Source organism: Strix uralensis, chromosome 29 (genome assembly GCF_047716275.1).
Source record: "Strix uralensis isolate ZFMK-TIS-50842 chromosome 29, bStrUra1, whole genome shotgun sequence".
Taxonomy (NCBI): domain Eukaryota; kingdom Metazoa; phylum Chordata; class Aves; order Strigiformes; family Strigidae; genus Strix; species Strix uralensis.
The window spans coordinates 2,654,050-2,680,788 of NC_134000.1; the positions used below are offsets into that span (position 1 = coordinate 2,654,050).

General features: G+C 51.9%; 1 protein-coding gene across 4 annotated transcripts; it reads left to right on the plus strand.

Annotated features, from left to right (window-relative positions):
- Positions 1 to 481: 481 nt before the first annotated feature.
- Positions 482 to 26,450, plus strand: TP53I11 (tumor protein p53 inducible protein 11). Of its 4 annotated transcripts, none has more exons than XM_074852569.1 (8): positions 482 to 581; positions 14,340 to 14,418; positions 17,950 to 18,321; positions 19,377 to 19,435; positions 20,002 to 20,050; positions 20,485 to 20,581; positions 21,399 to 21,500; positions 22,665 to 26,450. In XM_074852569.1, exons 3-8 carry the CDS (start codon positions 18,193 to 18,195, stop codon positions 22,796 to 22,798), a joined length of 570 nt encoding a protein of 189 aa, XP_074708670.1. In that variant the 5' UTR covers positions 482 to 581; positions 14,340 to 14,418; positions 17,950 to 18,192; the 3' UTR covers positions 22,799 to 26,450. The 4 variants fall into 4 exon arrangements, with proteins under 4 accessions (XP_074708670.1, XP_074708672.1, XP_074708673.1 ...); XM_074852571.1 differs by lacking the exon at positions 482 to 581 and adding an exon at positions 957 to 1,078; XM_074852572.1 differs by lacking the exon at positions 482 to 581 and adding an exon at positions 10,885 to 10,902.
- Positions 26,451 to 26,739: the final 289 nt, after the last annotated feature.

The following is a 26,739-nucleotide window of genomic DNA, read 5'->3' on the forward strand; positions in this document are numbered from 1 at the left end:
AAGATCATCTAGTCCAACCATTAACTCGCCGCGAGCCCTCGCCTGGCCCTACCCCTCCGAGCACGCAGGGGTGCGGCAGCCCTCTGGCAGCTTCCCCGAGGGGTGCCGGGGGCGAGGAGCCTTTGGCTGCTCCCCGTTCCTCATTTCTTTCCATGGATCCCCCCCCGCCCCGCCCCGGTCCCTCCTTCCCTCCCAGCAACCAGCTCCCCGGACGCTGCTCTTTGTTCCCACACGCGCCGAGCCGCGGTCACGCGTGGCCGCACACGCGTAACCCGCCGGTACCCCCCGCCCCGCCCGGGCCGCGGGGCGCCGCCTCGTCGGGCGGTGGCGGCGGCGGCGGGTCCCGCCCGCGGTGGGCCGGCCCGGGCGGGGCGGGCGGGCGCGGTAAAGGCGGCGCCGGGGGGGGGCCGGGCTCAGTCTGGCCGCCTGCGGGCTGCGCGGCCGGCCGGCCCCGCCGACCCCCCCCCCCCCCCCCCCCGCTCCGGATTGCTTTGCCCATGGGGCAGCCGCGCCGAGCCCTCGGGACCCCCGTGTGTGTCTCGTCCCCCCACCGCGGCGTCGTCGGGACGTGCGCTAGGGCGGTGAGTACCGTGGGCTTTCCCCGGGGACTCGGGTCGGCGGGATGGGGGGCGCGGATCCCCCCCCATGGGAGCCCGGTGCTGGCAGCCGCCGTCCGGAGGGCTCCCCGGGGTCAGAGCGGGCGGGGGAGGGATGGACGAACGGACGGACAGGGACCGTCTCCGTCCTGGCCGTGCGTGGTCCGGGTGGGATGGGTGGAGGAGGAGGTGGGGGAGCGCTGCATCCTGGTGGGAGAGTGGCAGGTTGCCCGGAGGCTTGGGGGGAACAGTAGCCACGCCGCCCTGCGAGGCGACACGCAGGTGGGTCCCTTGGCTGGGAGCCGTGTGGCCAGGGCTGTCACCCCCACTTACAGGCGGGGGTCCCGTGGCGCTTCTTTCCTGGGAGTGCCCGTCCTTCTCTGCTTGCTCGGGAAGAGTCACAGGAGGACCGCGGTCGCCAAACGGATGCCTGAGGTGCCGGGAAGGGGTGGCTGTGTCCTCACCACGGCATGGGCTGGGAGGTCAGTCCCCATCGCCGGGTTTGGGGCGAGGGAGGCTGGCACGGCCGCCAGCCCGTGGGGTGCAGCGCTGGGGGTGTGCTGGGGAGCCCTGGCTGCAGGGAGGGGGGGCTTGGCCGTGCAGGGGATGGAGGGAGAGGGACGGGGTGAAAGAGCTGCGGTACAGGAGGGAGCTGGGGAAACGAGACGGGGCAGAGCCCCTGCTATCACAGAGGGGGAAGTCGGGGTGAGCCAGCTCTCAGCAGGCTCTGCATCCCTGCCCAGGCACTCGCGCGTCCCTGCACGCCGAGATGTCAGCTGTGCCACTTGCAGGGCCTGCCTGTCCCACTGAGCAGGTGCCACTGCTCTGTCTAGAGCAGCAGCAACAGCTCCCAGGCCTTCCAGGTGAGTACCCCTCCGACTGAGCAAACCGGGCTGAGGAAGAAGCGGCGCCTCATTCAGTGCCTGCTCCTTGCCCTGCCCACGGAGCTTTTCCCTTACCTGAGCAAAGTCCCTGTCCTTCTAGCAGCTGCCCAAGAGCCAGGGCCAGCAAAACCCGAGCTGCAAGTGGTTAAACGGGTACCATCCAATCCATCTCCTCTGTCTGCAGAGGCCAGGAGTTGTAAGTGCCAGCAGCAACCAAAGCCTTGTTGACATTAGGGCTACCACCAGTACAGCTGAGCCATGAGAAACTACAGAGTATGCAAGAGCACTGGCTATTCTGGACTTGGCATAAATAACTTGCTCAGTAACTCTATCTGCACTAAAGCAGAGTGCTGAATAATGACGTTCAGGGCCTGCGGATGAGGAAAGTGGTTTTTAAACAATCAGTAGTTATGCTTCAGGCGGGGGAGTCCCCCCCACGAGGAGGTTTTCTGAGAAAGGTTTTGGCAAAAAACAAAAATAAACAAGATCCTGAGACTCTGAATGAAGTTGCCTCAACTAGCCCTAACCATATCTCAGCTGGGTTGCATAAATACACCTGATGCATGCACAGTAGTTGGGGAGGGATGCTGTGAGCCTGTGGTGTCCTGGTGCCCTCAGCAGAGAGGGGGTAGGTACTGATGGCGGCTGGGAAAAGTGGGACTTGGTTGCTTTTGAATCCGTGTTTTTGTTCTTTGTCTGCTGTGCAGAGCAAGGGAGCTCTTCTCTGGGTAGGTGGTTTGTTCCAACCAGGAGGCTGATGATGTCTGCCGTGTAGTCTCAAGGGAAATTTATCCCTTCTGCTTGCAGCCCTGTAGCGAGGATTTATTGTAGAATGATACAGGCAGAAGAGCATCTCCAGATGTGCATCGGGGTGGGGTTGGGGTGGCCATTGATCTGTGGGAGCATAAACCACAGAGATGCTCAGCCCTGAGATTTTCTGTCCCTTTGGAGCTGCTTGGAGGCTGGGGCCTGACCTAAAGAGAGATATTTTGCTGTTGTCCTCAGTGAACGTCAAGTGCTGAAGCGTGCAAAATGCCCAGCACACATCTGCAGCTGGTGTTCGCTTGTCTTGCAGCTCTCTGAAGGTCAAAGTGTTTAATGACAGGGGATGGGACTGGGAGGGATTGTTCCACATGCTGGTTACAAGCATCACTTTGAGCTGTTCGCATCATGATCTGTTCCTTGCTATGTGTCTGGTAATGCCTCATCCAAGGAATACCTAAATTTCTCCTGAGGACTGCTAAATGCTGTTACAATCCAGAGTATCTTCCTCTGCTGCAGGCAGGGTGGGCTGCCACGCCATGGGGCTGCCCAGGAGGACCTGGGTGGAGCTGGGGGCTCTTCTGAGCTGGCAAAAGTGAGAAGAGACTAACAGGGCGATGAAGCGGGGGTGTCTGTCTTGCTAGTGCTACGTTTTTGGTTTCAAGCCTTCCCCTGGCACAGGGGGGGGAAAAAGCACACATGCACCCGAAAGATGTTGAGATTGTTTATGTTCTGCTTCTGGCCTGGCTCCAGGGGGAATGGCTTAGTGACCTTGGCACTGTTGGGACATTCTCTATAGAAAGTAGATCTTCTGGGTTTTGTATTTTTGACGCAGGAATGTGAAAACAGGTCTTGGGAGGAAAAGACCCAATGCTGGCCCCAAATACATTGGGACTTTCTCCAGACCGGGAAAAACAACACTTAAGAGGTGACCAGGTGTTCCCTGTTCACATTGCTTCCTGCTTTCCCTTGGAAAACATGGGTTTGATTCTGTCCCGGAGATCACAGGCTAACATGAGTTCACTCCATGTTTGAAGAGTTCTTGCTCAAGATGCTAAAAGCTGTTCACAAAGACAAATCCAGCTATAAACAAAGACGGTTTGATGATTCAGACATGAAGGGAAATGATAAATGACTCTCTGGTCTTCTTGGGTTTCTTCTGTTGTGAAGCTCTTTCTCATCCGCAAGGGTTAATGGATTTCGGTGTGTTTCAGTGCCCATCTGTGGTGCTGGTTAGTGCGGCTGCCCCCAGATGACAGATGGAGAAAATGATGCTTGGAGATGCGCAGGGTCTGCACTGGACGACCCACCGCGCAGGGGCCCATGCTAGCCCCACAGATAAAACCCCAGCGGCAAACTTTCCCTCTGGGTTTCACAACGTGGGTATATTTCTCACCCTCATCCTGTGAGGTGGGTGTGTTTCAGTTAGGTAAGTCTGTTAATGTCTTTCTGTCCCTTTGTATGCAAAATAGGAATTTACTGAGCACATTTGTGCATGCTTTTGATGGGGAAATCCTTGCCTAGCCTGTACCTGACTCATCTGTACCAGACCTTGGTTGAACCCACGTACTCCGCTTTACCCAGCTTATCTTACAGGGCAAAGCCAAGGACCCAAAGGCATGTCTAAAGCCACAAACAGAGTCTGTGAGAAAGCTCTAATCCAGATTTATACTGGCCACCGCTGTGGTTGTGGAGAGGAAGGAGGAGAGATCTGTCACCAGAATGGGGAAATGGTCAAAATGATTGTGGCTGGGTTTAGTGCTAAAGGTGAGAGACTTCTGCTGATGCTGGTGGTTGCAAACGGTGTGCTCGCTTTCTGAACCCGGGGGGCCAAAATCAGAAGCCTGAGCATAGGGACTGGGAGCTGGCTCCTTTCCTGCAGGGCTTTCTACACATTTTTGTTAGGGATTTGGATTAAGATAATTTAAATCAAAGGCACCGAGGAGAGCATGGAGAGAAAACCAGTTAGAAATAAATCAAATGGTGATTTGGTTGTCCGGTCTCCTGGGGAGTGATATTAGCAGTATGAGTTGATGCAGTGGGAGATGGGCACACAGGAGTGTCAGATAATGCCGGCCGCCGACAATCTAATTCTTTGTTTGAAGGGATTCTGTGTTTTATGGGGAGATTAGCGCATAGTCCCCTTTGCAGCTGCCTGCTGCTGTGTACAGGAGAGAAATCCCTCCTTTTGTTATTAAAATCAGACAGTGCTTCAACTGCCCAGCCCAGAGGGGCAGGAGGAAGGCAGGTGCAGGCAGAGCAGCACACAAAGCCTTGCAGCCCTCTCGTTTTTAGCATATCCTTCCTGGGTTGAGAAAGTAAACAGTTTGAGGTCGTGTCAGCAGCCGAACAAGAGACCTACAGAGAAAACCCACAAGTCTTCAGGAAACTCTGTGGGTGACTCAGCCGGTGTTTTTGTCTGAGTACGCTTTCATTCAGTAACCCATGACGGCAGCAGAAGTGCTCTTTTGTAGTGGTACCATCTTATGAGTGAAATACAAACGTCTGGTCTCCAGTTGGTTGTGGTCATGGAAAGACTTGAGAAGCCTTTCTAGCTGACAGAGGTTATTTCAGGAATCGCACTGCTGAGCCCTAAAATCACTCCAGCCCTTGGGCGCTGCCGTCTCTTTCTGGGCTCACAGCTGGTCCTGCTGTAGATGCAGATGGCTGTGACAAAGAGCAGGCAACTTCTCGAGGTCAGCCTGTGCACGCTGTGCTTCCTAACCCATCTTCCTTACTGCCAAGAAGGTCCTTTTCGTTGAGTCGTCCTGGCTGCCTCATCCTGCCTTGCTGTGCACAACATACACCCATCTAAGCAGCAGCCTCGCCGGTCCCCCGTATGGTGTTGCTGCAAAGCTGTGAGGGGTGCGTGGGGGATGGCTTGGGCACAGTCGGGGTGCAGATGCTCTGCTGTGCTCTACAGAGCCTTATGGAAATGGGGAACCGTGTTGCCAGCAGTAAAGGAGTTCCAGTAAGCAGGCTATTTTCTTAGGAAACAAAGCATTTTAGAGGTCCATGATTTTAAGTCCTGCTGAATTCTTCTGTTGGACGCTTAATTTTAGCTGCCTGGCACGTCATTCAGGGTAAACGCTTGGTGTATTCCAAGGAGGTAGAAATGCAAGCTGCCTCCTTGCAGAGAGGAGAGGGAAACTCAAAAACCATAATACTGATTGCAGAGGAGCTGGGTGGTGTTGACTTTTCACCAAAATTTTCTTTGTGGCCCACAAAAAAATTTTACTGTAGAAGCTGCTTAATAGCAAGAAAGAGCGCCCAAACTTTGCGTCGCAGAAAGCAGCAGTGGAAATCTGCCAGGAGTCAAAGGCTACGCCAAACAGGATTGAAGAATTTAGACCATCTGTCTGTGCATTCCCAGGTTGTTTTCATGGTGAATGAGAATAAAATGTAGCCTTTAGTACCTGCATTCGTTGCCAGTGGAGTCCCTGGAAGTGCTGGGTGCAGATCTGGCATGCTTCTGAAGAGCAGGCATCTATAGTGCATCCTCCCACCCTCCTCCCCCATTGCCCTGTCCAGTGCAACCGTTTGCTCGTTGCAGTGTATGAATGTGTTCTTGCCTTGTCTGCTGGCAAAAACCCAGCTGCTGTACATCACGAGTTCAACAAGTCCCTTCCATGAGCTGTGCCAACATCCACTGTTTAAATCTCCGGGCGAGTAGGATAGATTGAGGGTTGATGGATGAAGAAATAATAAAGCACTGTAGCTTATCTCCTCCAGCCAATTTATTCCCTGCTCCAGAGCACCGTGCAAACCAAGTGCCTTTCCTTGGTGCTTGCAAAGAACACGGGGGAGAAGAGACCAGCCTGCAACCCCTAGAGCCACAGCTGCGTGGGAATGACATTACAGGTAAGGTAATGGGGAAAGTGTTGACTAAAACCTGACACTTCAGTGTCATGAGCTCTTCTAAGCAGGAGGCTGTGCTATATGCTTGCTGGTAGAGGTATATATATACACACATGCACACCGGCATGCATCTATATATGTGTATATATACACACTGTGTGTATACACAGACATACTGCTGTTGTATGGTGATGATATCACCAGAGCTTGTGGCATTCAAGTGTCTGAAACTTAAAACCACAGAAGCAAGGGAAGGTCCTTAAACAACCCTGATAGTGGAGATGAGACATCTGGAAACTCTGTGTTTTCCACAGTTACTCAAGACCCTGATTCGTCAGTGCTGGTGCTACTAGCACTTGGCTTCCTGGGCATCCCTGTTGCCTCTTCCTCCCTGGATACAGGAGTCAAACAAAGGTAGGGAGTCAGTGTGTATTTTGGTACAGAGAAGGACCTTTATCCTTTCTTTCCTAAGGCTTCTCTCGCATGCGCCAGGTGAGATGGGGGAGAGAGCTCCTTGACTGTGGGACCTCTGAATTTTTTTCAGATATCCCCCGTCACCAAGGCTATTGATGCCACATGCTGGCGTCCACCCCTTTATCTCCTCAGAATCACAGAATGACAGAATCATCTAGATTGGAAAAGACCTTGAAGATCATTTAGTCCAACCATTAACCTCACACTGACCGTTCTCAACTCCACCATATCCCTCAGCACTGTGTCAACTCAACCGACGAGTTGGTTTCCTCTCTGCTATAAAAAGAGAAATCTTGCTTTAGTTCTTCAGGCTGATGTGCATCCTCTGTGTCTGTGACTAATAATAGCAGGTCTACTTAGGACATAGCTTCTCTGTGCCCAGCAGAAGAGAAGGGAACCCCTTTCCTTGCAGGTTGTTTTCTAGTTTTTTTATAATCCCAAAGTGTGACTCCATGCTGTGAGATGGGCAGAAGTGATGCAGTATTTGCCTAGGACTGGGTAGTGAAAAGTTAACTGCAAGGATCAAGAATTTCTCTTGCCCATCCATAGAAAAGCAATCAAAAACCTGGTCCCGCTCATCTTCTAGGCTCCTCCTGTGGTCTATGGAAAGAGGTAAGCCGTTGCAGGAGATGATGCACCCTGTCCTAAAATAGGCACCTCTGGGGTATGGCTCACCCTGCCTATTTCCCAGGGAGCCAAAAAGAGGGAGGTGAAGAGAACTATTGGTTCATCTTCTATTTGACACTTCCAAGCCACACTCTCCACCTGTGAAATGCTTTTATTCTGCGCTGGGGACAGCGTGTCTGTGTGTGTGACCCGCACAGTACCCATATGCTGGCCTTTTGTGGAAGCCGGAGAACCTCTCGCCCATCAGAGGCATTGTCTTTTTCAATCCTCTTTATATTATTTCCTTTTTCTGATGAAAGCTTTTTAAACGGTACTTGTGTGCTGAATACCCATTGCTGATAATGCACATTATGAAATCCAAAAGGAAGGTTGAGATTAAATGTCACGCACTTCACAGTCGGGGAATTCAAAGAGCCCTGTTGATCTGTGCATAATTCAGGGGTTGACAGCTCATGCATAAACAAACGTGCACATACACATACATGCCTGCATGCAGAGAGTCTTTTCCCCTGACTTAGCAGCAACTAAAAGCAAAGTCAGGTTTGTATCAGCTCCTGGGGGGGTGTGGGTGGGTGCAGCATTTGCGGTGGAAGCCTGTGGGTTCTTCAGGGCTGTTTGACCCGAGAACAATGCTGGCAAGCTCCCCTCTGCCTTCCTCCCCTCTGTGGTGCCACACTGAGCTGTGGCTGCTTTGGTTTTATGAATATGGGTTTAATCTGACCAGGAGGATCTTCCGAGAGCTGTTGTCATCTGTGAAGAAGGTATTGAAGTGAGGTTCACCCCAAAGTTGTCACAGTGCTTTCTCCTGCCAGCAGGGAATGAAGACAGACAGAAAAAAAATGATGTCACGTTAAGTTGGTTGTTCCTCAGGCCTGGAAGGGCATTTCTGCCTGCTGACACGTCATGTGTAATGAACTGAGTGCTGCACGGGGGTCCGTAGCCTTCCTCAGCAGCACGGGGAATCACAAGCAGGCGCTGGCAGGGTGTGGTGCCTGGGCAGTCGCCGTTGACGTGCTACACCTGCTGAGCGTGAGCCACGTGAACATGGGCGGAAGGTTTACTTTTTGTATACAACTGGGAAAACTGAGGTGTGAGAGGTGAAGTAACCCGGTCTTGGCTGCCTGGAGGGGTGGCAGCACTGTCAAATCTATAATCTAGTATTTTTGCTTTCTGGCTTGCTGTTCTGTTCCTGAAAACAGCTCGTTTCACTTCCAAGTGCTTCATTGCAGAACAGGATACTTGTGGCTCCTCCTCGTTCTGGGGGATGCTGCAGTTCTGGGGGATGCTGCAGGCTGGTGCTCCGCAGACACGTCCCCATGCACCCCCCGCTGCCCCACTAGCGGGTTGCTAGGAATTTCTTTTAAGGTGGTTTGCCACCGACTTGTGAATTAGCCAAGCCTGTGCTAGCTCTGTCAGCAGCTATTTAGAAGTTTTGCTCTTCTAAATCTGTCCTCCTAGCTTCTGGTTGCCCAACATAGGGAATTTTGCATTTAACATTTTTAGCATTAACCTGTTGCTATAGAAACCGCTAAGGTGTCAGAGGGAGATTTTTGCCATTTGGGGATAGGCTACCAAGTAGTCAAAGTATGTGTTTTGTTGGGAGGCCTTCTGCTAAGCAACTCCCTGAGCCTGTCTGCGTGTCTGTGCTTGTTTCGAGTCTAAGGAGCCACGAGGGAGTGATAAACCTGGAGTTGTAATTGCGTGCAAATAAGCAGGCTTTAATATTGGCAGATGGTTTAGGGAGGACGTGAGAATATGTTCCCGAGTTGCAGGTGATGGATCCAAGTAATCTGTAGGGTGGTAGTCCAGGGCCAAGAGATGAAAGCTTGTGTTGGTCTCTAGCACATTAAATAGTTAACCTAAAAGCAGGAGTCAAGGCCCTGGCTGGCATCTTTCAGCAGGGAGTCTGGAACAAACTGCTCCCTGTGGCTCCTCTCTCCTCTGAGGCTAAAATGTAGGTGAATGCCAAAATACTCATCTGGTCTGGCAGCCTGAATTGTCTACTAACCAGTCTCAAGAGATCATCACTGCGCAGCGGGACGCAGAATAAGTCCACATAAATAAAACTGTAGCTTTTGTTTGTGTATTTATAGAACAATATTATATACTGAATTTATTAATATATAATTTATTATTAGTTATAAATTATATATATTTATATAAATAATATGCTCTTACAGGATGTGGATGTGACCATGTAATATCTGACATGCTCTGTAACACAGGATTGGTGACAATTCAGCTGTTAACTGATGGTCTCTTGGGCCATTTCATATCAGGCCTGATTTACAGGACTTCTCTGTCATAGAAGCAAATATCATTGCTTGCACAAATAGAGGCACGAGGCCTGTGAGTGCCCATATGCCTGGGACTCAGGAAATGTCCTGGCTAGACCAAAAGACAATCTCCCTGCTTAATGCAAATTTATTCGTCTGCCCTTTTTCCCCCGCTTTGTGTGTGCCTAGACTGCACATCTGGTCATATCATGACAGACTGGGGGAGAAGAGGAACCCTTTGTTTTCTACAAAAATGGAGGAAAACTGATGGTGCTGGGGCATCCTGCAGCAGCTGATCTCAGGCTGGGGCTGCAAATCCACCCATGAAACAGGTCAGGAACCTGCTTTTGAGGTGCGGAGGGGCACAGCCTTATTCATTTCATCTTCCATTTCATGGTCGTAGATATGTTGGTAGTTTATAAATTGCGGTAGTTGCATTGTGCTGGGTAAGTTACTGGACTGCAAGATAAAGAAATAATGTTGCTTGAGATGCAGCTCATCCTCTTTTGGGGCAGGATCCATCTCAGTGACAGTATACAGAGGGACGTTGTGCTCATCTGTGGCTGAGGGGGCCAAATCTCCCAAATTGTAATTTCTTACAATTCCCTTTTGAGTTCTGGAAAGGGACAGAGCTAGAGGAATAAAGGGCACTGGCTTCCTGGAGGGTTTGTGAGTTGGAATTGTCAAGTGCTTGGAGGCACAGTGAAAAGAAAATCTGGGGAAATCTGAGGTTGTTGGGGGAAGAAGTGACAAGAAGCCCCATTTTACGGTGATGATCCAGTATTCAGCAGGTAGGTAAGCAGCGTGTGTCTGGGCTTCTCCCTAGTCCCAGGCTCACTTTCCATAGAGTTTCTTTGAGCCTGTGTCATTCCTCAGGTGTGAGGCAAAGGAGATGAAATACCCACTTGCATCAGATTTTCTGTAAAACCAACCTTCATTGCCCTATTTGGTTGCAGGGCTCTCCTGGCTTTTTAAAGTTGCTGTTTTTCAGTAACAAGGGTTGATTTACTCATTTTTTGGTGTTTTTTAATTTGTGTGTGCGCATGTATCGGTTTTATTTTTCCTTCTAATGTTTCCCCATAGAAATCATCTGCAGGACAGATGGCCCACTAAGCCTCTGGGACTGTCTCCCACAAACACCTGTCCAAGGCAGCTGGGAAATCAAAGAGGAATTCTTCTCTTTTAATGCCCTTAAAGAAAAACAGCACCCGATCACAATACATCTTATTTCCTTCTCTCTCTCCACCCTCCCAGCTCCCTGGGAAACTTGAATGCTCAGTGGCTGGGTGCTGGATGAGCCTGGGACACAGCCACCCAAACCATCAGGAAGAGTGAGGGCAACTTTGGGGTGAGGGATTGCTGCGGTTGGCCGGGCTGAGAGACTCCGTGGCGGGGAGGAGGATGATGGAAGGGATGGACATGCATGTAAGTAATACAGATGGGAGCCACTGAAGCAGCAGATTGTACCTTGCGTCCTTTGTATTTGCAGCCAAAACACCTCAGCAGCCAGGGATGGGCTGCTTGAGAAAGCTGGATAGTATATAGCTTTTGATTGCGATGTAATATGTCCTGTGACACGGAAAGAAACTTTCCTGTGCTCCCTGCAAAAGGAAATTTGAAACCCATGGGCAATAAAATCCTCGAGCTGGGCCATACCTCCCAGACGGGTGTCCCCCAGTCATGGCACTTCTTGGGGTGGAATGTTTTTATGGCCACAGGGAGCTTGCAGGCAGGAGCCGCAGTGCCTGGGGGCTGCAGGGGAAGAGCCGGGGCAAGGAGGGTGCAGGGGCTGGGGCTGCCCCAGGGAGAGCAGGAGGGGAGAGTTCAGGATGTGTGGGAGAGGCTGAGCAGGCTTTGGGTGGCCTTTTCTGTGGGAACAGGGTGTAAGTAACACAGATTAACTCTTGCCTCCCCAGCGGGTTGTCCCCTGCTGAGTGACGATGCTGGCCTGGCCGCATCCATGGCGTTGGTGGTTGCTGGGGCTGCGTTAGGCACAGGGTGTCACCGCCTTGCACGTGGCGTCTCTGGGGCCAGCTTTGCACTGCTCACAAACAGCGTTGGAGGGCATCCGGCCGTGTCTGGCCATGGGGCATGTCTGACCTGCAGGCTGAGCTTTGGACGTGCCTGAGATGACTCTTGGTGCATCACAGGTCGTTTGATTTGGAAGTTCCCTCTGGCTTGTCTGTAGGAGATGACCTGGATGCATCCAGTGAAGATGCCTTTCCACCTAGGGATTTTTGCTTTGTATTTTCATCGTGTGTAGGGGCAGGAGATCTACTGTCTAGGTCAGTAGGTTTTCCCTAGGGAGGACACAGCGTCCCTGTGCCTGTTGGAGTTGCTTAAGGAAGCAGGAGGGCTGTGGCAGTATTGGAAATGAACCTCTGACAAGAGATGTTTCCTACTGGTGTTGCAAAGAGCCTTCTGTACTGAAAAGGCTGGTGTTTGTGTGGGAAGGGAGTCCCGTGTACCTGGCTTGTTACAGGTGAGAAATCTGAAGTATCCCTGTTGCTTAGGTGTACAGACTGTGCCAGACTGAGCGGGAGCAGCAGCCACGTTATGCTGCCGTGGTGGCTGAGTGCTAATTGTTTTTACTGCCTGAGCATCAGGTTATTTTTGGCTTGATCAAGTTTCATTCCCTGCAGGTCTCTGAGACTTCCTGACCTCCAGAAACTGCTTTGGGAGGGTTTCTCTTCTCTAGGGTGGAGAACCTACACCCCTCATCCAGGGCATGGGTCACAGTATATTCCTCCCAACAAAAAAATGCCAGTTATTCTGCTGTTGTTTTAAGATGTGTTGCTACCCCCGAGCATGCAAAGCTGTGTGCTGCAGCTGGCATGGAAGAAATCCACTAGGAGACAGGGATGGTGATGGACTGCTTCAGCTGGCTGGTGGCAGAGAGGTCTTAATCATCTAGATCTCTGTTCTGGGTAGAAGTCCAGGCAGGGAGCTGGTTCTGTCACCACAGGTTTGAGATGTGCAGCTGCAGAAATACAGCATGAATCATAGAATAGTTTGGGTTGGAAGGGACCTTTAAAGGTCATCTAGTCCAACTGTCCCTGCAATGAGCAGGGACATCAACTAGATCAGGTTGTTCAAAGCCCTGTCCAACCTGGCCTTGAATGTTTCCAGGGAGGGGACATCTACCACGTCTTTGGACAACCTGTGCCAGTGTTTCACCACCTTCATTGTAAAAAATTTTTTCCTCATATCTAGTCTAAATCTACCCTCTTCCAGTTTAAAACTGTTACCCCTCATCCTATCCCTACACCCCCTGATCAAGAGTCCCTCCCCATCTTCCCTTTAAGCTCCTCTTAAGTACTGGAAGGCCACTATAAGGTCTCCCCAGAGCCTTCTTTTCTCCAGCTGAACACCCCCAACTCTCTCAGCCTGTCCTCACAGGGGAGGTGCTCCAGCCCCCTGATCATCTTCACGGCCTCCTCTGGACCCACTCAAGCAGGTCCGTGTCCTTCTGATGTTGGTGCCCCCAGACCTGGACAGAGCACTGCAGGGGGGTCTCACGAGAGCGGAGCAGAGGGAGAACCCCCTCCCTCAACCTGCTGGCCACACTGCTCTGGATGCAGCCCAGGACACGGTTGGCTTTCTGGGCTGCGAGCGCATATTGCCAGAATACAGCTGTACCTTGGTGGTTACCTGGGACGTGGGGAGTTCTGGCTTGGGGTCTGCTCCACTGTGGGCTTCCTGGGGAAAATTTTATTAGGCCATTTGGATAGGATGCACAAAGATGCTTTGTGACTCTCAGATGTGGTGTTGGGTTAGACACAGAGGATTTGCCTCATCCCTCAGGGTCTCAGAGCCCTGAAGTGTCTGAGGCTGTTTACCAAGAGATTTTATGCATGTAAAAGTGAGCAGACTGAGCCTTCATATGTGAGGGGAAAAAAGGAGTCTTAGATCCCACTTGATTAGGCAACAGCCTAAAGTTTGCAAGTGCCAGGGTACTTAGTACATCTGTGGATCCTGTCCTTAATCTACTGGTGTTTCCAGAGTGGGGATATCATCTGTCCTGAAGGTGCAGGGCTGTAGTAAGGTGAGATTGTGAGACACTGAGGTACTTTGTTAATGAGCCTCGGGGGACAAGAAGAGGGAAGAGATGACTGTTTGTTTGCAAAGAGTATGTGGAAAGTTATCTTTCCCTTTCTGGCTGGTCTTGCTCTGACCTGTGCATTCACTGCCTCTCTTCTTTGTTCTGCCCATACGTTTGAGCCAAGGCTTTCTTGCTGACTCTGTGGCCGAGTAGTTATGGGGCCACAGAGTAGTTAGTACTGTCCTCACTGGCAAAGAGACAGGACCACCAGAGCCTGGAGAAAGAGCAGCAGAGCTGGACAAATGCATTACGGCTGCCAGGGCCTTGCAAGAGAATTGCTATTGGCATCGGCCCGGCCGTGAGAGCCAGGTACGGCACGGCCACCATGCTGAGTGCCCCTTCCATGCGCAGACCCCCCTTGTGCTGCTGCAGTGCTGGAGACCTCCCCTCCCGGAGGACCTCCGGTATTGTGAAGGGAAGTGCTGCTGCTTCAAATTTACTAGTGGTTCTCAGCCTGTGGTCCATGAAAGATGCTTAGGCCTGGCAAGTGCCCTGTTGAACTGTTTGGAAGGATATATACATCCACTGCGCCTTGGGTTGACTCTTTGGCATAACAAGTCAAAGTGAACTCAAGATGTTGAGTTGTCTCAGGCATATTGGCTTGGAAAATCTAAAACTAGAGCCTGACAGGATAGCAAGAATCCCCTCCCCATCCTGAACATCATAGAGCTGAACAAACTTGTGGCCAGCTTAAATGTATAAACCTTTCACTTGTTATCCTGGCTTGACTCTGGTTCATTTTCTTTTCCTCTGCTTGCAGACTGGAAGTGCCCTCAAACCCTTGGCATGAGAGGTACTGGAGTGCCACCTCTTCAGCTTGAGCAGCGCTGCTTTGTCAGGTAAAAGACTGCACTGTGGATGGCAGTGCCACCGAAACAACGTCCCGCGAAACAATGGGGAGCAGCCCCGTCCCTGGGTCCCCCTGGAGAGCAGTGTCCTCGCTGGTGGGCAGGATAGCACCCATGCACTGCTCAGCAGCGCCTTGCCAGAGCCGTAGGCAGTCAGTCCACTACAGGTGCCTGTGGGAACAGGGTCTGGTTCCCCTCTCGCAGCCCCCTGCACCTCCCTCAATGGGCACGCAGCTCTGGCTGCTGCAGCATCACCGTGTGCACGGTTGAGTCTCCCCTCTCCCGTGCCGCAGAGCTCCTCTTCTCTCCAGACACTGGGAGGGAAGAGGAGATGCTGGGGGAAGAGCTGTGGAGGTGGGGAGAGATTGAGCTATCATTAGCGTGGCACCAGTGAGGTTTCTTTGCACCACGAAGCAGTAGCTATCAAAATTGAGTGCAGTATGCTGAACAGCTGAGCAAGGGAACAGATACAGAAAGGAGCCTGCAAAGAAAAAGGATTTTGGAGGAAAAAATAACCCATCTTTCAACTGCACATAGGCACTCCCCATCACTGAGAGCTGTGTCGGGGAGTAGGAATTGCCTGTTTATGGTGATTGATCTGCGCAGCCCCTGGGATGCTCAGAAAACGGATTAAGGAAAAAAGAATCGCGGGAGAAGGAGGAGGTGGAGGTTCTCCTTTGAGAAGGCACAGGCTAATATAAAACATCCTCTAAATTGTCAGTGTGTCAGGATACATTAATGTAAGTATAACATTTTCAAATCCTCGGCATCTTCTATCTAAATGTCATTGAATTAGCACTAATGCATTCGTTAGCTCAATATTCATTAATATTCAGTATTCGTTAGACTGGCTCTTTCTCTGGAAGATAGGGATAATGAGACGTGGGACTGGCTGCGGGGCTGTGCCGGAGCTGTGCTTAGTGTGGTGGGAGTGGGGTTTTATGTAGCAGAATGATTGTTTTATTGGCACTTGTATCTGGCCTACGTTGTCCCAGCTGTTGGCCAGTGGTTTACCACAAATTAGTGGAAGTTCTTCATGGGAGAGTAGTGCTAATGATGATGTGGATAAATTTCCACCAACTCCTGCCCTGAAAGCAACTGGCGAGACAACTGATGAAGGCAAATTTTGATCTTTTAGCCTGTGGTCAGAGTTGCAAAACTGCTTCTGTAATCACAGAGCTGTTCATCACCATCTTCATTAGTGAGTCATGGAGAACCCCTTCAACCCCCATCACCTTCCTTTGCTTCTTGCCCTCAGGAGAGATTCTCTAGATGGGAAGATGTCTATTTTTTTTCCCTTCTTTTCTCTCTTTTTTTTTTTTCTTTTTTTTTTTCCTGTCTCATCTTCCCTTCCTCTGCCATGAAGAGGACAGAGCAGGAGGTGTGGGCAGCAGACTTGCCCTGGCAAGAAACCAAGAGGGATCCAGAGGTGCCAGTCTGGTGTGGCCAGCACACACAGCACCCCAAGTTCGATCAAGACCAGCAGTCATCAGGTTCCTCATCCCTGGGGAGAGCTTTGGTGGCCCAGGGCTGGTAGGATGCTGCTGCTCAGGCCCTCTGCCAGACTCCCTCAGCTAGCACGTCTTCGTGGAAGGACTTTGCTTTGCTCCCCACCAAAGCATACAGGGGAGGAAGAGAGGCCAAATAGGTACCCAGTGCCTTTGCAGGGGTGTGAGGGTCCTCCTGACAGCATGGCACACCTCAGGCACCGTGCATCAGCCCTTCACTTGGGGCTGTCCTCCCCAGGTCCCAGGAGCTGTGCTGGGCCAGGTTGAGGGATGTGGGATGGTCTTTGAGTGGTCCTAAGGCTCAGTGTGAGAGGGGAGTGCTCAGCAGAGGAAAGTTGCTTTGGGATTGGGCTGGACAGCTTTGATCAGAAAATGCCGATCTAGAAATACCACAGCAACAGGTCTTCTCTGGTTTCAGCAGCAGTGCAGTTCTGGTGGGAAACCACTCAACATCCAGCCTTGTGAGTCTGGCTCTGCCAGGAGCGAAAAGGACTGCAGAAACTGTACAGAAACTGTAAAAAGAGGCCAAGCTTTTCTTTTTGACACATCACTCTGGTTTTGGGGTGGATTTTGTGTGTGGATTATCTAGATTTGAGTACCCACAAGTTACTGTGACAATATGGGTCAGCAAACTCCAGACATGATAAATCTTCCAAACTTTTCTACTGGCAGTTACCTTTTGAGCTTCTTGTCTTGTTTTTGAGTGTAGGCTTCCACCTTCCTGCTGAGTGGTTTTTTCCCTTGACCCACTTCTGAAATATTTCTAGACCCTGCCTGCTGCATCTGTCTCTGTGCTGGCTTTCCAGGAACCTGGGCTTAGTTATTCAGTGGAATAAGAGCAAAAATCTGCAACCAAACAAAAGCCGCTACAAATCCAGAAGAAGCACCTCCAAAGCCCTGAGTAGCTGAACTGGGTCGCTGAAAAGCATTTTTGTCTGTGGTCTGCTGAAAGGGTCTTATTAAACCCTTGATCATGGGATTCAGTCTTTGCACTGTCCCAGTGAGACCTCTTCGTTTCGCCTTACAGAAAGTGGTGCTGGGCACTCACAGACATGACTGTCTGCTCTTGTCTGGGCAACCACAGGGAAGGGTTGTCCCTATGAGAGGGAAATCCCTCGCAAGGCAGTGGGACAGCACTTGCATGCATGATGCCAAAATAAATGGCACCTTGTTTCATTACTCCCCAAAGACTTGTGAACTCTTTAAACACGAGCATAAATTCTCCTCTCCTGGGACAGCCACAGGAAGGCTCGGCTGGGGTGTGGGACTGCCAGTGCTCGAGCCCTGCGCTTGCTTGGGCTGGCTTAGCTGTTCCTGGTGCCTGCGGGGATTCGTCTGTGAGTCTCTGGGAGGGTGAAGCAGCAAACAGCAAAACCTGTTTGTGTTCAGCTGAGCCAAGATGAAATGAAGACAAATTGGAAGAAAAGGCTTGCTGAACTGAGGGCTTCCAGGGTTTTCCAGGATGATACAGAGTGATTTCATGGGACTCTTGACACCTCTACCTTTATACCACCATGCCAAGGCAGAAGTTATCTTTTCCACTGTAGCTGCTGTCAGTTATATTTGTCTTGTCCTTATCCCAGATAGTATTTGTAGTTTGTAGTTGCCATCATCTTCCATTTCCCAGAAAGCAACATATCCTCGAGGAAATTCTTGCCTCTGGCTTGTTGTTCAGGGGCTGGTGTGTTCTGGTGCAAGGTGGAGCTGCAACATCTGGAGTGGGGACACAAATAAATATGTGAGACTTGTGTGGTATTTGGCCTGAAATGGCAGTTGAAGGGTGTGATGAATGGCGCAGGGAAAGACAAAAGGCAAAGCATCGTTTAATGACTTTAATTCCCCTAGTCTGGGAAGCATTTAACTCCTCTAATCTGGGAAACAACAAAGAGGTACCATTAGGCATTGCCGGGTGCTGGGATGAGAGACTATGTTTTGTAGGTCAAAAGCATTTAAAGCTAAATGCCCATGCTAAAGCCACACCCCTCTGTTGTTTATTTCTTCCCCCCCTCGGCAGATCCCGGTGAGGGTGGGATCACCCTGAAATAAGCCGCCCGTAAGGGCCGGCCCCGCTGCCAGGGCTCCCTGCCCTGGGACGATGAGGAGTCGTCTGCTCGCCTAACAGGAAGATTTTGTGGCGGTGCTTGGTTGTTTTTTTATCTCCTGAACCTTGTGAAATTTCATGTGACGGCAGAGCCGCTTCCCACGCCCGCCTTGAGCCGCCTCGCAGCCGAGGGCTCGGTGGTGGAGGGCCACCACCATGGCAGCCAAACAGCCCCCGCCGCTGATGAAGAAGCACAGCCAGACCGACCTGGTGAGCAGGCTGAAGACACGCAAGATCCTGGGGGTCGGCGGGGAGGACGACGACGGCGAGGTCCATCGCTCAAAGGTGAGGGCAGGGGAGAGGGAAGCCCGTGTGCAGCAATGATGGAGAAAAGACCTTCTGCCTGGGCAAAGTGAGGTGGCGTGGGGGTTTTTGTAGCACCTAACTTCTGCAGCCTCTTTGGGAAAAACGGGGCTCCCAGCTCCATGGGGCTTCTGTAAAGGGAGGGGCGAAGGCTGTGGTGGCACAAGCAATGGGCCACACAGCCTTCTGGGTGCACGGGAGCTGGCCAAAATGGCTTTTCATGGTAATGGCGTGAGCTCTGCCCTCAAGCTGCTTTAGTCCATTTCTGAAATTGTATTGCTGAGACACCCATGAGCTAGCTTGGAGCTGGTGCCATAGGACGGTGGCACCACCAGTGCCCACCAGCTGATGGCCTGGACACTGGAGCAGCAATTTAAGTGGTGCCTCTCAGAAGAGGCCTGAATTGCAAGCAAACAACCCATTTCAGTGAAATACCCGAGCTGGAGGACAAGGGTGAGTCCCGCAGGAGCCCTGTCCCGGATGCTCTCTGGAGAACTTGCTGTCAGGGTGTTGCCTGGCTCCTGCCTGCACGTGCGGACTAGCACAGAGCTCTCCAAGAGCTCTCTGCAACCAAAAGCTCCCTCGGTACCTTTCCCTGTTGCTACCCTGTGTAGCTTTCCCGTCTGTGTGGTTTGGGGTAGTCATGGTTGGACATCGCCCTGGGCAGTGCAAACGCGGGAGTGGGACAAGAGCAGGATGGAGGCTGTGATACCCCGAGGGCTCTGCTGGAGCCTGTGCTCCAGCGAGATGTGACACAAAATGGAGGAAGTAGGTAAGGGGGACAAGAGTTAATGTTGACCCTGCCCCAGCCCCACACTGCAGGCTGATCCCAGTAAAGGAGCAGTAGAGGCTGCAGCTCTTGATGGAAAGCCTTCAACAGGTCAAGGGATGAATCCCTTGTCCTCATCCTCCTTTCAGCCCTCTTAGAGATAAACTCCCACAGTGGGGTTAGGTACGTGTTTTTGGGCTGGTGAATACTGCCTAAAGACTGGGGAAGGGTCTGCTCCATCACCTTGTGTCTTTTATTTGAATTTCAGATTAGCCAAGTACTGGGAAATGAAATCAAGTTTGCTGTCCGGGAACCACTGGGGCTCAGGTAAGATATTGGGCCACCTTGGAGCTGGGTTGTTTGAGGGCCCTCAGCCACAGCATCTCTGTCAGCTCTGGCTGCTGTGCCAGCATCGCTGCTCCCCGCAGGGGCTTCTCGGGGGCCACAGGGTCAAACCAGCTCTGCTTTCTTCCCCCATAAATCAGCCTGAGCCCCTCAAGCTCTTGTCCCACAGCAGGTGCTGGGACCCACAGGGGCTGTGTGGGGCCGGAGGAGCTCCTGGTCTCACTTGTGACAGGGTGGTGCGTCCTGCGCGCCCCGCCCCCCCCCCTCTGCGCCATCCTCTTGGCCAGGTCACTTCCCTCCTCTGCTTGGGTGAGGGGGATTTTGGCTGTGTCTCACCAGTGAGGCCAGTCTGCGTGCTGAAGCTGGAGCTAGCGGGGTGTGGGGAGCCGAGTCTTCCCACAGGAGGCTTGTGGCTGCCTTGGTTGTGCAAGGAGGGAGGATGGAAGCTGATGACCGAGCAGGCAGCCAGGCATGCTTTGTGAAGGATGAGTGATGGGATCAGTTGCCCCTGTGCTCACGCTGGGTCCTCTGTCTCCCCTCTCACGCAGGGTCTGGCAGCTGGTTTCCGCCGTCATGTTTTCTGGGGTCGCCATCATGGTAAGTGAGGGGCGTGGTCCTGGGCACCGCCAGCTCCCAGCTGCCAGAGGGAACCCCCAGCACGGCTCCTCGGCCCCCAGCATTTATCCCCCTCCTCTGCCTCCAGCAGTTTCCTCACTTTCTCTTTGCCCTCACTGTGTCTCAGTAATGGGCTTTGCCAGCAGTGTCCTTGGTGGTTTGTTCCCATCACTGGTGTCTGTTTTCATTAGCAGGGTCATACACCACACACGACATGGCAGCCTTGGCCGTAGAAACCAGCTGTGAAGCCAGTAGCTGACACACTGATATTTCTTGTGCCTCCTTAATTTCCAATTTCCCGGCCAATGGCTCTCATCCCATAAAGGCTTGATGTCGGAGCGCTTGCTCCCTGAGCAGGCACGTTTTGATGGCCCTGGTGAGTGTGGGCTGCTGAGTCTCTCCCTTGCCTCTGCCAGGCCCTCGCTTTCCCCGACCAGCTCTACGACGCCGTCTTCGACGAGGAATCGGTGAGCAGCAAGACTCCCATCCGGCTCTATGGAGGAGCCCTCCTCAGTGAGTGCCGTGCCACTGTACGCGGGGCACGCTGCTGCCCCGTCGAGTGGGGGGACGGGAGGCCAAAAGGGCAGGAGGGGGCAAAGTCTGTGCCCTGCCAGCCAACTGCAGCTAGCGAGCGGAACATCTGCTGTTGGCAAAGAAATTGTTTAGGGGTATTTTGAAAAGCGCAGCTACTGCTGCTTTTTCCTAGTAGGGGCTCCGGCTCGCTGCAAGTCAAGTAAGAAGGGCTGTGCATGCTCTAAATAACTGCGGGAGTACCCCAGGTGCCCCAGCAAAGGGGATGCTGAGCTGCAGCTGGGGCCAGACCCCTTCGCGGGAGTGAGAGAAGGGGCAGGCGATGGCATCCCGGGAGGGGCCCAAGAGGTGTGGGGCAAAGGACAAGGAGGTGGGGAGAGCCTGGAGAAATGGTCTTGGAAAAGAGAAACAAGCGGAGGAATTAAATGCAGGGGGTTGGCGTAGCTCTGCTCTCCCAGCCTCTCCCAGGCTGCAGGGACTGCACCTTCTGGGTGCCCATTTTGGGGGCTGGCACGCTTCCGAGGGTGCTGCCCAGCACCAAACGGCTCGCAAGGCGTGGGGCTTGGGTTTTTTGGTTTTTTTTTTTTTTTTTTTTTGCGGGTGGGCGGCTGAGGGCAGGCGATGGCATCCCGCAGCCTGCAGCAGCACCTCGTGGGGATGGCTGGAAATGCAGCGACCCACCCGCGGGACTGCGTCCTCCCGTGGGAGCCCGAAATGGGTCACCGAGGAGCAGGGGGTGGGCTGCCCCTTCCCGGTGACCCCTCCTCGGGCAGCTGCGTTCTGCTGTACCCCCCCGCAGGCATCTCGCTCATCATGTGGAACGCCCTATACACGGCCGAAAAAGTCATTATCCGCTGGACCCTGCTGACGGAGGCGTGCTACTTCGCTGTGCAGTTCCTGGGTGAGTAGCTGCACCAGCCCGTAGGGAGGAGGATGCCAAGGATGGGGGTACACACCGCGTACCCCCACCGGGCAGGGAGGAGGGAGAAGTGGCGGCGAGCAGGACAAGCAGTGAGAGCGGTGGGACTGAATGCAAGATGGGAGCTGTGCCTTTGGGTCTGATGGAGCGAACGTGAGGCTGAAGGAGTCGTGGGGTGAGGCCCTGGGAGTTGTAGCGGACTCATCTGATGGGAAGGCGCTGTCTCTGCCGCCTGTCTGGCACAGCCACGGGGCACCCGATCCCCAGCTGTCCCCATGCAGTGCTTGGCTTGTGCTGGAGATGGCTCCTTTCCTCTGCAGGGCTGGCAAAGATAACCTGGCCCCAGGAGCATCTTCCCTGCCAGCTGCTCTTCCTTTTCCTTCCCCATGGCGTAGCCTCTGCCTTGGACTGATCACTAAAAGGTGCTCAGGTTCAGGGGAAACCACTTCCTCTGATGATTCATTTATTTCTCCCTAAAAACATGCTGGCCTTCATAGCCAGCACAAGTCATCTGAAGCGGGCTGCCTAGGCGCTGGGGCTAACAAGAAAAGACTGCAGCAACCTACACTAAAAAGGGGGATGTTCAGTCCCACCGAAACAGAGAATAACAGTTTGGCTTGTTTCTAGGGAGCTTATCTATATTTAACAGTGAAGGGGGTTCTTGTGTGTGTATATTGGTAGCTCACTAACTGTGCTATAAGGTAGCTGGTTTAGATACGGGCTATGTGTTGGTAGCCAAAATAGAGAGATGCTTGGAAAAGCGGTAGTGTGTGTGGACTACGCATATTTTGTAGATGCTTCTAAAGTTGAAAAGGTTTATCAGCCACAAAGCAAACTCGGGAAACCTGAGCACAACAGAAACATGCATCTGCTTGAGTGACCGGTTTGGGCTGGGGCTGCCTGAAAGCAGGGCTGCTTTTACAGTGGGGTTTGTGTGAGTGAGAGCCCTGGGGATCGTGGGTCTGTGGCTGACTTCAAGGCTGTGACATCAAGGTAGTGAAGAGCTTCTGCCATGGGTTCACTGTGCGTGTCAGCCTGTGCTGAAAGCTTCTGCGTTAGAGGGCAGTAGAAAACAACTTTTTGATACTTGTCTCGGTTTGTTGTTTCATCACCAACCTCTGCCTTGTTTCCCTCCTTCTCCTCCAGTTACCACTGTCTCCCTGGTTGAGAGTAGCCGGATAGCCACAGGTGCTGTGCTCCTCCTGGTCAGCCGAGCCCTCTTCATCCTCATCAGCATTTATTATTATTACCAAGTTGGACGCCGTCCCAAGAAAGTCTAATTCCTGGGCTTTTTGTCATGGGAAGGGTGGGAGGGGGGGGTTTGTGTCGGTAATTTTGCATTATAATTATAACTTTTTTTTCGTTTTTTTTTTGTTAGTCCCTTTTGGTTCTAAAGTGGTTTCCTTCTTTTCCACTTACCGGCATGAATCAGTGTGTAACCTGGTGCTGGTGGCATTGCCAGGTGAAATGGGGAGGGGGGAGCAGCATCAGGCAGGACCCCCCAGCCCCTCTGCAGGAGGCAAGGAGCAGCGGGAGGAAGGCTCAGGGAGGTGTGTGGGCCTGGCAGGCTCAGGGAAAAGAGCTGGTTTCCTGGGGGGAACTGGCTGATGGGATCACAGGCTCTGAACCCACTGGAACAAAGCACAAAATAAGACCAGCACATTGAAACCAAATCCCTGAGGAGACAGGGTGGCAAGACAACCACCAAAGGACTCGCTTACTGCCCTTGGTGAGCCTTGCAGCTGCCTGGTGGAGTGTGCCCTCGTGTACAGCCCGTTCCCCTTTTAGCAAGTACCGACTGTACAGGTAGCTGGGAGCTAGGTCAAGTTCAGCACTTTGCAAACAGCTCTTCTTTCCTCGCTGATAGAGATGCCACCCCATTTATAGTTTTGCACCGGGTGCTGTGCAAAGCTTGGCAGGAGATGGAGCAAAAGAACTGGGAGAACCTCTTGCTTGTTCCCTTCGCAGGGACGGCACTGGGAACAGCGGAGCAACTTGAACTGCAGCATGTGAGAAGTGATCAGAAATAGCCCGTCGAGTACAAAGACATCCCCTTGCTTGGGATGTTTTGTGAAGTTTCTAGGCTGGGGTCCTGTCCCCTTCACCCCGGAACGCTTCTACAGTTGCAGCTTTACTGATGGTAGTAGCAGTGGTGGGTGTGAGGTAGTGTCTGATGCTTTAGTTAAGCAGGGGCTGGAGTGCTGTTGTGGTTAGCGCTAGGAAGAGCAGAGCCAGCATCAGTACAGCTGCTAGGTCAGTGAACAGCCTCTGAAGATGAATCCCAGCTGTGGGAGATGGTGTTCCAGCTCAGCTAACATGCAGGCATTGCATCTCTTCTGACTTTGAGAAGAGGGGACCAAAGTTTGTAGCATTAAGATACTTAACTGGGATGAAGAACAGCAAGGAGCGGGGCGTACGAAGGCATCGTTGCCTTCTCTAGCTCAGTCAAGGACTGACTAATGTGCTTTAGTACTCACTGGCCAGTTTCTTCAACACCTCCTGGGCTTAACAGCATTGGCTGCCCTACTTCCTAGCGCTTTCCTTGCGGATTATCCTTGTCCACAGCTGGAGGCAGCATTTTTTGTTCTCCATGGGACTAAAGCCAGAAGGTCTGCATGCAGGATATGGACCTCAAACTCATGTGCTACTGCTGGCTGGATCAAAGCATGCCCTGGAATAGAGCTGACATCCCAAAATCCCAGTAGAAAGATGCCTACGCAAACAGAAGTGCTTGTGTGAACAACAGCTCTCAAGCCACTGGTGAGACTGGGATCTACGGCTATTGCTGTTCAGTATCTTAGTAGAGTTAGAAGAAGGTAGTGGGTAGTTACTGTATGTTGTGTTAGTGCTTTTGACATTTAGAAGCAGCTGCATAACCTTGGGACACTGTGTGCATTTTACCTACTGGCCATGCAAAATGTCTGTCAGGTAAGAATATCGGAAATAGTTGAACCAGGAAACATCACAGCTGTAATTTATTTTTTTCCTAAGAAGTAAATCAAATGGAGAGGCAACATCCAACAGCAGGCTAAATTCTGGAGCCTCCCAACAACACGTGCCTGCCAAGCTGCTCTCAACGTGTCCAAAATATGACACTGAGCAAACAAACATTCTATTTAAGAGGAGCCTTCCTGTTCAGGTGGAAGAGTTGGGCTCTAAGAGGGAGACCTTTTCCCTGTGAGGCAGGAACTGATCAAGTGCAGCCTGGAGAGTATCGCAAACCAGGCAGTGCTGCGTGTGGGAGCTGGAGCGTGGCATGCTGTGGCTGTGGCTCTCACCCCACACACCACCTGCACGGCAGCTGCCATGGCTTCAGTGCAGCACTTGGGCTGTAGTTGTTGGTGTAGGTACGTGAAGCTTGATTCTTTGTGTTTTGGGGGGGTCACATGAATGTATACACAGACTGATCGTTGGTTTTGGGGGTGGGGGGGGGAAATTATCTTTCTAGGAAAGACAAGTAAAACTGACCAGAGCAAAAGCAATCTTGCAGAAGAAGGAAATGGAGGGTCGTCTTAATGTTGTCTTCCCAACTGTGCTGGCCGCAGGTCCTAGGAGCTTAGTTCTGACTCTGAATCTGTAGATGGCTGCTTGTTTAGTGTACCTTAAAATGTCATCCCACAGGTGAGACAAATGAGTTACTACTGCACTATGTGAGAGCAGCTCTTTGAAGACTTCTTGATGGTTAAATCAGGTGGGAGGGTGGGGGAAGCAGTTACAGCTTCCCAAAGGACCTTTAATCAGGTGAGGTCAGATGCCTCTGGTCCCCTGCTTAGCAGCTGCCTCTGCAAAACTTACCACAGGGGGCCACTTCTAGTTTTGCCAGTCAATGTCTTGTTCTAACACAGAGCAAAGCCTGAGGGAGTGCTCCTGAAAGGGGAGAGGTGAAGTTGTTTTATTTTGATGCTTCTTGCTCCACCTTGCTATAAATTGGACCATGTAGAAAGTATGGAAGTGGACTGGGGCTCTACACTTTTTCTACAACTGAGAAGGGGTGAATGGATGCCCCTGCCTGGCAATGGCTATGAAAAGGCTGTGGTCCCTGGCATGGTCTCATCTCATCAGCAAGGTGCTGCAGGAGAAACAGGGCCACGTGAGGAGGTGAATTTGTAGCAGGTGAGGTCTAGGAGGGAGTTTCTCAGGGTGACTTGAGGATGGAGCCCAGGCAGAGCACCTGCAGCGCTGCCAGAAACCAGCTGTGCCTGGTTGTCTTCACTCTGTTGTGGATGGAGGGAAAGGGAGGAGGATGCTGAAATGTTTGTACAGGACTGTGTCCCTAAGGACAGAAGTGCTAGCATCACAGCTGCAGGTGGCAGTTGAGCATATAATCTGGGATCAAAAGCCTGAGGCATCACCTCCGGCTCAGCTACTGATCTGCTGAGAAAAAACTCCCATCTCCACAGGCCTCAGTTTCCTTATCTGTTAAAACTGTGAGAAAGGCCTTGGACTGACATCATCTTCCAAGGGAGATTGCAGTGAGTTACCTGCATTCATACACAGTTGGGAGGGTTGGGAGTCGTGGTTCCCTGAGGGTTGTGCTCCAAGCAGGCGCAGGCCAGGACGAAGGCTGCCCCCCTTTCTCTGCTGGAGATGGACTCAAACCTTTGTGTTCATAGAGCCCTCGCTTTTGAGGGTGAAGAAAGCTCATCATTCACATGACTCTCTACATCGCCTTATTGACGCCTAACTAATATCTGGCAAACTGGAGCTGGTGACAAAGGAGAGGCTCTGTCTGTCCTAAGCCGGCCTCTCCTTTCTGGTCAAGGGTTTTTACTTGGGTGGGGTGGGGGGCGCAGGGGAGAATGGGACACTTCAGTTTATACCTCATTTTAGCTGCTGTACCCAAGTTTATTCTTTCTCCTCTGGTAAGAAAGTGACTGTACTTAACACCAAGCAAATAGTGAAAATTAAAGCCGTTTCACTTCACTGTCACAATATCTTTCTTTTTATTTTTTTAAGAAACGCACACAAAAACCGTGCAGAGAGTGATTCAGGCTTGTGTTCTGGTTTATATTACCAAAAAAAAAAAAAAAATTCCTTTCAATATAAAAAAGCATTACAGTAGGGAATACAGGATAAATTAGCTCCACTATCTAATAAAAAGAACATTTACAGGTTTTTTTTAAAATAGATTTCAAACATTATTTCACACGCAGCCCTTTTCCCAGGCATTCGTGACAGTCATTTGAGCGTTAAAGAACAGCCGGGAGGCAGGGGCACCAAG

Coding starts and splice junctions, on each gene's coding strand:
- TP53I11 (XM_074852569.1), top strand. CDS start 18,193: ATGGCAGCCAAACAGCCCCCGCCGCTGATGAAGAAGCACAGCCAGACC. Junction 20,051..20,484: donor TTTCTGGGGTCGCCATCATG/GTAAGTGAGGGG, acceptor TGCCTCTGCCAG/GCCCTCGCTTTCCCCGACCA. Junction 21,501..22,664: donor CTTCGCTGTGCAGTTCCTGG/GTGAGTAGCTGC, acceptor CTTCTCCTCCAG/TTACCACTGTCTCCCTGGTT.